This window comes from Tursiops truncatus, chromosome 15, assembly GCF_011762595.2.
Source record: "Tursiops truncatus isolate mTurTru1 chromosome 15, mTurTru1.mat.Y, whole genome shotgun sequence".
In the NCBI taxonomy this organism is placed as follows: domain Eukaryota; kingdom Metazoa; phylum Chordata; class Mammalia; order Artiodactyla; family Delphinidae; genus Tursiops; species Tursiops truncatus.
The window spans coordinates 14924227-14936420 of record NC_047048.1 but is presented as its reverse complement, the minus strand read 5'-3'; the positions used below and the strand labels follow the sequence as shown (position 1 = coordinate 14936420).

The window sequence follows — 12194 nt, the reverse complement described above, 5'->3', positions numbered from 1 at the left end:
TCTCTGTGGGTATCATGATTCCTCAGCAGATCAGACTCCTCTGAGCCAAATTCAGCACGCACCCGCCCTGTTCAGGCTGCTGCCCAGTGGAGGGCAGGCTCTGAAGGCCTGGCAGTTAGAACGGACGGCACAGCATGGTGGCTTTTGCCTCTATGACCCTCAGAATCTTTATGATCAGGTTCAGAAAACTTGGGGAGTGATCTGACCACAAGTCACACTGCCTATTTTCACATCTTCCAAGATGTTTTCACACGTTCCTCATGTGATTCTCATAGCCCTGAGGTCAGATATCACTGCCCTATTTTTAACAGACAGGAAACAAGCTCAGAGAAGTTAACCTGCCCACCCGGCTTGCTCCAGCTTATGCACAGGGTGGTAGCAGAGGCTGAAGCACCCTTCACAGGCCTGGCAGGCCTGGCCCTGCCCCTGCCCCCTTGCACCTCTGAGAGTGCCAACACCGCCAACAGCTTCGAAGAGAGCTGCCAGCGAGCACTCACAATTATGAAACAACTGCCTTGCTGTCTGGGGCCTCGGTTAAAGGTTGCCAAACTCATTTCACGGCTCTCCTACAGAAACTGGTCTGGAAGGAAGCTTGATTCATCTGATTTGATTATTTGGCTAAATAATTATCTGACAATTTGGCCAAATTTGATTATTTGGTTAAATTATAAATTTTTCAAATAACTCCCAATGTTAAACCCTTCCGGCCTTTTCTACTTAATTATCCAATAGTATCCACTCATGGCCTGCCTCTTCCTGAACCTGTGTCTCTGTCTTCCGCCCTGCTTTCCCACCAGGGAGAGAATATAATCTCCTACTTTCAAAGCATGTTCTGAAATGTCCCTTTCAAGGCGCTACTCAGAATAAACATGAACCTGGGCTTTCAGGTCCTCCCAAGACCTCTGTAAGAAAGAAATGGTTCATATATGTTCTGAGGAGTTATTTCTTAATCCATTTAAGGGCAAACACTGATCTTCATTTGGGATGAGTAAAACTTGTTTTCAGTTCTCCTAGTTCATGTGATTATCAAATATCCATTTTTTAAGGTCCGTACTTTTGTTTAAGGCGCCATGGTTATCTTTCTAAAAAAATCTTTGCAACGTTCCCTATATGACAAATACCAAGAGGTAGTAAAAGCACTTCCATCCCTCTGGCCCAGCGTTTCCCTCAGTGGCGGGGGCTGAGTGGCGGATTCACTGTGACAAGCACTCTGCCCTGTGCTCAGGAGGGACTTGACTCCTTGGTTCCTTGCCCGGAGGTCGTTTCTACTCAAACACTTAAATACTTGAATTACTGGATACTGAAATACATGATAGGCAGAATTAAAAATTCTACAAATCGGGAATTTTCTGGCAGTCCAGTGGGTTAGGACTCAGTGCTTTCACTGCTGAGTACCTGAGTTCAATCCCTGGTCGGGGAACTAAGATCCCACAAGCTGCGTGGTGTGGCTCAAAAGAAAAAAAAAAAAAAAATTCTACAAATCTGTTCTGATATGTGGATAAACTTTTATTTATATATAAAGGGAAAACCAATTTCACTTAAAGCTGCCTAATCCATATTTCCAATAATGAAGGTGTTTAATTTACTATCCACCTTCAAAAGCCTTCAAATAAAATATAGCTAGGAAAATACATAAAGAATTCAAATTATAAAACTCTCCAGGTAATTAAATGGTCATAATAATACCGGAACTACAGTTAAAAAAAAAAAAAAAAAGAACCACAATGTTCTATGAGCCCTAACTATAGTTTACTTGGAAGTACAGATAATCAGTACTAAATTTATATATTAAGTCCTAATATTCAATTGGAAGCAAACAGTATCAAACTGTATAACTTTTAAAAATTAACCTGAAGTTGTTATGAACTGTATAAAAACTGATCTTATTCTTCCAGTTCTCCCAAAAGCTCTACAAAATCAGTGATGTACCATTCCGAGTTGTCCTTTACTTGTTGCCTGATCACATTTCCTCCAAATCCAATGAAAACATCCTAAGAAGAGAACAAAAGAGAAATAGTTTAAAAGAGAGAGACAAAGATACAGCAGCAGCCTAGGGCAGTAAGTGTTGTTTAAAAGAATAAACTCTGTGCAAAGAGAGGTGAGCCCAGCCTCACCTGGGGCACCTCCCTCCCCAGCTCCCCGGGAGCCTCCCCTCCTCCTGCCCTGAGAATGAATGAGTCTGACCACCACTGCTGCAGATGCATTCAGCTGGACATTGTGGGCTTCAGGAGAACTGAAGCCCTCTTAAAACCAAGACAATTGCTTACAAAACTAAAACCACACCAGGTGGTAAACATCTGAGTTCTAAACTAGGTGGCAATCACGTCCAGGTCAGACAATTTCAGAGAAAGAAGATCAAAGAGAAGCCTGTGGTGCCGTGGAAATGCCCGAGGCCTGGAATCAGGACCAGAGCAGGTATCTCCCGGCTGGCATCCTGGGTGAAACTGAGGGACCTCCCTCCCAGGAGGGCATGTTATTCTGGGCTGAAGGAGATGACAACCCCAGAGTGTGTTAGCAGCATTCCACTTTTCACTGGTAGAATTATTTAAAGTTACATTGTTTCATTAATTTCTGCTCAGTGATACCTTCTTTTAGTCAATGATCTTTTTAAATGGTATTTTCTCTTTTTCTGCCAGGCTACAGACACAATATACACTAATTTAGAAGTACAAAATTCTTACTTGACCTTTGTCTTCATTTTTATTTTCATACCATACAAGGGCGGGCGGGGGGGCAGGGAATAACTAGATACTTCCCTTCTAGTTAAATTTAGCCTCCTCCTAACTGAGCTCCCTGCCTCTGCTGCAGCCCTTTCTGCATGCCAGCACCAGCTCAGCTGTCCTAACACACTGACTTGTTCCTTCTCGGTCCAGAAGCCTTCCAGGGCTTCCCAGGACCCAAAGGTAACACCAGAGTGCCTGGTATGTGGGGTCTTCTTCTCTTGCTGAAGAGAAAGCTCACTTGTGCCTAGGACCATGCTAGTACATCCTTACTGTGCTCTGCTGCTTCCCCTCCCTCTAGAAATTCCACACACACACACACCCCGCCAAGTCCTGCCAGGCCTCCACATGGAGGCTGCTAACCGTCCTTTAGGGCACAGATTCCTCTGACCACCTTCCAGGGCTACACACCTGCATGCACACCACTTTCTCTTGGTTCAGTCAGGCTATATCATTTTCTGACTGGTAGGTCATCTGGAATTTGTAATTTTGCTCTTTCTGGACACCGGGATCGGGGGCCCCCTGAGAGAACCCTGCATTTTATGCCTTGCTATTCAACTAGCCCGGCGTTCACTACTTAGTCGACCCCAACATCGGCTATAAATCATCTAAGAACGTGTTATCTCGAACTGACTCAAGTAGTGTTAGAAGGATCCCAAAAGATTCTTTAACCACAAATGCTTAATCATTGACAGAGAAAGATGCTATTTTTAGATCTCAGGAAACTAGGTAGTAAAACGTTCACCACTATATTTTTGGTTCAGTTTTTCTTAAGTTAGAACAAGACAATATAGTCAAAGTCCTACATGAAAGGGACATGTGATAAATTAAGATATTGGCTTAACTTAAGATATGGGCTATATAGCATTTGTTTCCTGCTAGTCTCAGAAAACAATGTTAATTCAGAGGAATAAAATGCCTTAATATGGGTGTGGTCTCAAACCTCCCTGAGCCTCAGTTCTCTGATCAGTAAAAAGGAGAAGATAATACTCTTACCTCACAGGGCTGTTATGAGGATTAAATGAGATAACGTATGAGGAAATAGTTTATCAAATATAAAACATTACAATTTCGGTTATAGTAATAAGAGCTGCATTATTTGTGGAAATGAAGCCAAACCTTGTTGAGCACATACTCGGGCTAAGAGGTGGCAGCCATCCTGCAGGGACAGGGGTCTTTGAAAGTTTTAAAAGGTTTTTAAGTTCCTTATTTGCAACCCTCCTTGGGTTTGCAAAAAGTCAATTAATATATTGAGATTGAATTTGTTTTATTTATCTTGGTTTTTTATTTCAGGCTGATACAGGTTTTTGTTTAACTCTCACAAATTGTACTGAGTTCTAAGTCAGCTGTCAACAGTAAAAATACAAACGCAAAACAATTAGTACACTTAATACATACAGCAGGAGGACAGGCTTCCATGTCTGTGGCTCCATCTCCAATCATGACTACTTTCTTAAAATGAAATTTTTCCTTTAAAAGTTTAATAACTTTTCCTTTCCCACCAGATTCGGCTGTTGGCTGCATCTCATCAAAACCTGCATATTCACCTTAAAAGAGCCATTAAAACAGTGTTAAAGATCCACAGGATTGTATCAGTAGGGCCAGCCTTTTGCACAGATGATAGCCTCACCTTCCTATCACTCACAAAGCTAAAAACAGCCTTCAGTAAAGTGACACAGCCTGGACTTTCACACTTATTCCTCAGAATGAACAAGTTTTGCTTTTAAATTACAAACACCTCTTGTCAAGGTTACTCCTTTAGATGATAAACATCTTGGGGTAAATTAACTTTATCCTCTAAGCTTCCAGTGTCATAATTGTCAAAACTTGTTGAGGTGGCAGAACACCATGAAATAGTAATATATTAATTTAAAACATGTTGATATACAATTTCATCTAAGAGGAGATTCCTATTTATATTTGATGGATTATTTCTATTCTTACAGTAATTACCACACTTATTCTCTACTTCTTTTTTTTAATGATTTCTATCTATAGACCCTTAAAAAGTGTTCTATTAACACATGTAATTTATTTTTAATTAATATTATTTGGTGTTAAGAATGTCAGCCACCCCTTGACATAACTGGAGACATCTTGAGATGACAGAAAACTACAGCTGTGGTTCTGTGATGGTCCAGAGAGGGGCCAGGAGGTGCCTCCAAAGGCAGCTAAAGTGCAGCGACTTGCTCACAAATTAACTCTCCTTCCTGAGTCTAAATTGATTCAGATACATGAGAGCTTTCATAGAACTGAAATATGATGCATAACAAAATAAGTCACGAGGGTTACATAAGAACTAACATTTTACTCAGTACAGACATTTATATACAGATAGATGATTATATCGATACTGAAGGTAGGAGAGATGATGACCTAAGTCTATTTTGCAGGGCAAACGATACCAAGGTGCAAAAGACATCAGTAAAGAGAATCCTTTACCTCAACATTTAACTCTGATTCCACCTTGCTTGAGTTGCATTCCAACAGACATTACCTAGGATGTTGAATACTAAAACTGATAAGAAGGAGAAAATGTTACTATTAAAGACTTACCATTAAAGTAGAATTTCAGCCTGTTGGCAAATACATTGGTTGATGGGATGTTGAGCTTTGAAGCAACATGCTCCACAATGCTCCTAAAGCCTCCAGATATTAGAAAAACCTGAACATTTCGCTCTTGTAGGCGACTTACTAGCTCCCTGAAAGAATAAAAACAAAAAACATATAAAATACCAAATGCTGATGAATATAAAAGAGAAAACATGAAAAGGAAACTCAAATATATTTTTTCTCCAAATGCATTTGCCCAAGGTACATCAGACAAGGTATACCGCCTAATGAATTAATGTTTTATATATGTTTTTCTAAAAGCACTTAGAAATTAGTGGGTGGGGCTTAACTGCTTTAGGAAACCATTCCACAACTCTATTCTGCCCATGGACCCAGAAACACAAGAAGAAGAGGAGGCTTAGGCTCTCCGTGGGGAGAGAGGGAGGGCAGACGTGGGCAGGAACAACTAGCAGACAAGACCATATACAAGTACCGAAGGAACCACAAAGAAGGGAGCTCTAAAGTAATGGTGAGATACCCTCAGGAGGACATGCCCCCAAATGCAGGTGCTGATAGGGAGACAGTGTACCCAGACTGGGGAGCCCCTTACCTTATGCCGGGGGTCAGGTGTGGTGGGTGCTCTGCTATAAGCCTTTGCACCTGTTCCCTAGAGGGCTGGATCAGAGCTAAGCGCTCTGTGAGGGCAGCCTTGAAAGGCACTGCCCCGCCCATGGCTCGCCGTGTCCTAGGAGGAAGACCCAAAAATCAGGCCAGCTAAGTGCTGTCTTCGAAGTTTACACGCCTACCCTCCCCCACTCCTCACAAGGTCCACGCATGAGGAAGGTGCCCCACCATACAACAGACGTGGTGCATGGCCATGGGAGTGAGTGAGGCCTGGGATAAACCACTGAAGGTTTGCTTGAGAATCACATTAATATTTTGAAGCCAAAATAGCCTAAGTCTATTTTGCAGAGCAAATTAGACCAAGGCACAAAAGACATCAGTAAAGAGAATCCTTTATCCTTTGGATCCACAAATACACCATCCAGTGAGCTAAGAAAACCACATATACTATCCACAGGTACCTGCCTTGGAAGCTGTGAGTGTTTGTAAACCAAGAAAGAAACCAAAGGCCCTGTACTCTTGCATCAAAGGAAGCTGAACGTGAAATGGTCCATGAGCTAGTGACTGCAGGTGACACAGGGAGGGCAGGAGGGAGGGAGGGACTCTCACCCAGGCATCCATGGAGAAACTCTGAACTGTAACTAGCTTTCTAACAAACCACTAAGGCCACACAGCACTGGACCCCTGGAGACCCCCCAGGTCATCTTCTTTGGTTACTTATCGTCATCAGTCCCCTGACCAAGCTAAGAGTATGTCATCCATATTTGTTTGTCAGAGGCAACCATATATTTTTTTGCCATAAATATTTGTATAAAGGGATGGTTGGATGATGTACACTACCAAATTCAGCTCTCAGTGATGGAGCAAAAAGCCTAGTGCCCATGTTTCATAGGCAGGGACTAAGATCAGGCTCTGGGCTCTGGTCCTGCATGTCATCCAAAAGTCACTCTTCCTTTGCAATTCTTTATCATTTCGTAAGGTGAATAAATACTGTTCCTACATTTCTGACACAGCATCCTCAACTCCACAGAATTTGGCCAGCTCATCAATTCCTTCTTCTCTGATGACTGTGCTGTCAACATCAAAGCACACTGCATCAGCTGAACAGAAAAGTTTCCTCAACTCTGAATGGGAGACCATCCTGGGAAGAATTTTCCTTCTACAACAGAAAAAGATAAATATAGTTAAAGACATAAAATATAGTCATAAAAAGGTCTAATTTTGCCTACGACTGTCAATATATTTTAATTTGTATCAAAGTCAGTGTAGCCCATATAAGCATGTCCTCATGGAATCATTCTTTTTTTTTTTTTTTTTAAACACAAATTAAGTATCTTCTAAATGTCAGGCTCTGGGGTTACAAAGATTAGTGGGACCCAAACTCTGCTCCCAAGCATTGTCTAGTGAATGTACCAACTTATAAATATATTTGATGTTCAACCAATATTCAAGGACTTTTGACCTAACAGAGCAATAAAGGCAAGGGCTACAATGGAAATGTGCTTAAGATACCGTGAGCACACAGAGGAAACGTTGAACCTTGTCTATGAAACAGGGCTTCCAAGAAGTACAGGCATTAAGCTGAATCTTGCAGAGTAAGTGGCCCTCTGAGTGGGTTCTCAAAGGGCAGGGTATCAATTTGGGGTGTGCTGGGAATTAGCAGGGAGGGAGACGGCAGCAAGGAGAGAGGGTAATGTTGGCAGAGGGAAGAGCAAGGGCAAAGACGATGCAGCAGAAGGATGGATGACGTGCTGGAAGCTGCCCAACAGCCCAGTCCAGTTGCCAGGCAGTGCACGGAGAGTTAGTGTGGGCTGGGCTCAGGAGTTTGGATTTTAACTTCTAGCTAATGGGAAACCTTGCTTTCTACCTCAGAAGTCAGAGCTACATACACACGTGTTAGTCTCTGGTGAAGAGGTGGTAACTGAAGTGACAGCCTGATGGAAGTCACCACGGAGAGTGGAAAAAGGGAGAAAGAAGAGGCCTGAGGACAGAGCGCAGGAACGGGACATTCAAGTCAGGAGCCTGAGAAGGAAAATGAGAGGGAAAGGTCAAGGGAAGAAACTCTGGGAGACCACAGTGCTGCAGAAGCTATGGAGGATAGTTTCAAAAGAATTTTGAGTATTTCTTTCTTTCTCTTTTTTTTTTTTTAAGAAAATCACTGGACTAGAATCATGGACGTGAACTAGATCCTAGAGGTCACCCAGACCACTCATCCATCAAAGAGACTAATATGTCATGTACAACGCCACACGGACAATGCAAATCAGCATAAACAGTGGCTGAAAATAGACTCAAAAGAGTCTGGCTAACCCACTTTGTAACTGATTTCAAACCAGTGCATTTGGGGCTTCCCTGGTGGCGCAGTGGTTAAGAATCTGCCTGTCAATGCAAGGGACATGGGTTCGAGCCCTGGCCTGGGAAGATCCCACATGCCGCAGAGCAACTAAGCCCATGTGCCACAACTACTGAGCCTGAGCTCTAGAGCCCGCAAGCCACAACTACTGAGCCCATGTGCCACAACTACTGAAGCCCGCACTCCTAGAGCCCATGCTCTGCAACAAGAGAAGCCACGACAATGAGAAGCCCACGCACTGCAACAAAGAGTAGCCCCTGCTCACCACAACTAGAGAAAGCCCACGCACAGCAACGAAGACCCAACACAGCCACAAATAAATAAATAAATCCAAAAAAAAAAAATGCATTTGGCAGAATGATCTGGTTCAAAGTGGACCTGGAAAAAAAAAAATCTTTTAAGCCAGAGGTCAGCAAACTACAGCCAGTAGGCCAAATCCAGCCTGCCACTTATCTTTGTACAGCCTACAAAGAATGATTTTTTTACCTTTTAAGTAGCAGGAAAAAATAGAAGAATAATATTTTGTGAAACATGAAAATTACATAAAATTCAAAATTCAGTGTCCGAAATCAAGCGTTATTGGAACACAGCCATGTTCATCGTTTATGTGCCTGTAGCAGCTTCCCCACTACAACAGACAAGTTGAGTAGCTGCATCAGAGACTGTACAGCCTGCAAAGCCTGAGATATTTACTATCTGGCCCTTTACCAAAAAAAATTGTTGATCCTTGTTTGACCCCTTACAAGAGAGTACTCCAAACAGGAAATGTGAGTTTCATTAGAGACCCAATAAAAATAGGCAAGGGAGGGTAAATTAATGAATCCAGTTAGATAATGGAATCTTAAACTCTGCACTAACATTATCAACCTAAATGTGAATAAGCCTCCATTCAACAGAAAACTATTCTTAAAAAACATGAATACTAAACACATCTGCTCCTGGTTATCAACAATCTGTTTTTCCCCCAGCATCACGCTCTTGTTCAAGCTCACCCCTCAACTTAGAGGACTGACTTCCCAGGTTCACAGATCATCGGCTCTTTGAGGCTAAAAGCTCCTTTGCTGGTTGGTTCTCTTCCGTTCTCTTAATGTTGAAATGGCCCATGGTCCGTCCCTGGTCTTCTCTACCTATACTCACTCCCTAGATGAATTAATTCATCCAGGCTCATGGCTTTAAATGCTGTCTCTATGACAGTAACTCCCAAATGTACACCTGCAGCTCAGTTTTCTCTCCCAAACTCTAAACTCCAACTACCTACCTGACTTCCACTCAGATGTTTGGTAAACATCCCAAACTTAACATGTCCAAAACTGAACTGCCGCTCTTCCCTCCCCCCAGAAAACTGTCATTCTTGCAGCCTTCCTTCTCTCCCTTGAGGGCAACTCCATTCTTTAGTCACCCTTGACATTTCTCTTTCTCTCAAATCCCACATCCAATCTTTCAGGTAATGCTGTTGGTTCTGCCTTTAAGCTCTAACTAAAATATGACCACTTCTCATCACATCCACTGCTATCGTTCTAGCTTGAGTCACCAATGTTTCTTGGCAAGATTATACCAAAAGCCTCCTAAAAGGTCCCCACCCCAGTATTTGCTCTCGACATAACAGCCAGAGAATCACTGTAAGCTATAAGCAAATCATGCTACACTTCTGGCTCAAAATCCTTCACTGGCTCCTCATTTTACTAAAAGTAAAAACCAAAGTTCTTATGATTACCTAGAAGGTCTGCCCCCCAACTCTGGTACCACCACCACCATGCCCTCCCCGTTACTTCTCTGACCTCATTTTCAACTCGTCTCCCCCTCCTTCACTCTGCTCCAGCCTCGCTGGTCCTCTTGCTGCTCTGCAAATACACGAGGCAGACTCCCCACTTAGGGCCTTTGCTCCAGCTGTGCCCTCGGAGGGAAGGCTCTTCACGCGAATATCCACTTGGCCAATTCCCTTGGCAAGAGTTTGCCCAAATGTCAACCTGACCACACTGTTTACCATTGTAACCCCCCCCCAACCTTACCCCCAACATTACTAACCTCCCTCACGATGCCCTACTTCTTTTTTCTGTAACATCTCTCATCTTCTAACACACGATAAAACTTATGTTTGTTACGTGTTCTTTTTTCTGTAACATCTCTCATCTTCTAACACACGATAAAACTTATGTTTGTTACATGTTGTCTATCTGTTCCCATTAGGATGTAAATTTCACAAGAGTAGGATCTTTGTCAGCTTTGTTCACTGCTGGATCCTTAAGACTGAGAACAGTATTCGGCATACAGTAGGACTCAATAATATCTGTTGAATTAAGTGGATGAATAAAGCTCAAATGCCATCTTCAGTATCAAGTCTTCCCTGATTCCCCTGAGCTGCAAAAAAATCTCTCCCCAGAACTTCCACAGTACTTCATGTAGATCTGTTTTTTTAAGATATGGAATTCATAATATTCCAACTTACCTTAAATTGAGTTATGTGCATAACACCTCCACTCTTGGATTGCAAGCTCTTTATACTAAGATCCAAAATTTTCCAAAACACCTATTGTTTTGAACCTCTTTTGAGTAGATGCTCAATTAATTCTGAAGGTTGAATGAATGAATAAATGATAACATTTTGAATTACATACCCACAACTAACCATTTTTTTAACTTTTTATTGTGGCAAATTTCAAATGCATACAAAAATAGAAAGTACAAATACATGAACTCCATGTATTTATCATCCTGCTTCAACAATCATAGCAAATCTTGCTTCATCCACCCCACTATAAAAGGTTCTGCACCCCAATTCCAACATTGAGGGGATAGGGCTCCCACACTACCAAGCAATTCTCAGACACCAGCAGGGTATCCTACATTTCAACTCAATTCCGACACTATCTACCCATAGGAAAAGCATCAGATTCCACAGGTTAAGGGTTCAGTCCCACAAGACTGACCCCACTCCACCCCCAACACACATACACACACACGCGCACACACACACACACACACACACAATTTCAGATGTCAGTCACAAGTCCAGATTATCACCTGTGCTTCTGACTGACCGGCTATAGACTGGAGGTTCCAACAACCCCCTCCTTGGGTTTGATTAATTTGTTAGAGTGACTCACAGAACTTTACTAGATTTATTCTAAAAGGATATAACTCAGGAACAGCAGATGAAAGAAATGTACAGGGCAAGGTATGTGGAAAGGGGCATGGAGCTTCCACGCCCTCTCCAGGCATGCTGTTCTCCCCAAAGTTCCATGTGTTCACCAACCTAGAAGTTCTTCGAACCCCGTCCTTTTTGGTTTTTATGGAGGACTCATTACAAGGGCATAATTGATTAAATCATTGGTCATTGGTGACTAAGCTCAGCCTCCAGCCTCTCTTCCCTCCCTAGAGGTCAGGGCAGTGGGACCAAAAGTTCCAACCCTCTAATCACATGGTTGGCTCTCATGGCAAACAGCCCCCATCCTTAGGTGGGTCCAAAAGTCACCTCATTAACATAAGAGACATCTTTATCCCTCTCATCACAGGAAATTCCAAGGGTTTTAGGAGCTCTGTGCCAGAAATGGGACAGGACCAAATATATGTTTATTACAAATCGCAATCTCATACCCACACACTTCCACTTCTGAGATAAATCTGATTTATCTCAAAGCAAATCACATCATTTCATACAAAAATATTTCAGTATGTATTTTTTAAAGGTAAAGACTTCTTTTTTAACATAGTCATTTGCACTTAAATTTTAACTATACTGCTATGCCTGCCTGTGTTCAGGTTTGGCTGCTGAGGACTGAAGAATCAAATCAGGTTAATTACATCAGACCTCCTGATGCCCTTGCTCATCCATTCCTCATCATTAGCATATAAATTAACAAAATGTCTCTGTTATTCATTTATGCCCTTCATGATTTGAATCCTATTTCACCAATCTATTCCCCATTGCTCTTCTCCCCCCACAT

The 12194-nt window shown here is 42.3% G+C and overlaps 1 protein-coding gene across 10 annotated transcripts in view; it reads right to left on the bottom strand.

Annotated features, from left to right (window-relative positions):
* Positions 1 to 1485: 1485 nt before the first annotated feature.
* PSPH (phosphoserine phosphatase) overlaps positions 1486 to 12194 on the bottom strand; it is a 49097-nt gene continuing 38388 nt past the window's right edge. For 9 of the 10 annotated variants that reach the window (XM_073792075.1, XM_073792074.1, XM_073792077.1 and 6 more), the window contains 5 exons: positions 6898 to 7056; positions 5884 to 6018; positions 5277 to 5422; positions 4119 to 4267; positions 1486 to 1991 (listed from right to left, as the gene is read on the bottom strand). In XM_073792075.1, the coding sequence (XP_073648176.1) occupies positions 1884 to 1991; positions 4119 to 4267; positions 5277 to 5422; positions 5884 to 6018; positions 6898 to 7037 (678 nt within the window). In that variant the 5' untranslated portion in view covers positions 7038 to 7056 and the 3' untranslated portion in view covers positions 1486 to 1883. The remainder of the gene's footprint in view (positions 1992 to 4118; positions 4268 to 5276; positions 5423 to 5883; positions 6019 to 6897; positions 7057 to 12194) is intronic. The other variant, XM_073792079.1, reaches the window with a different exon arrangement.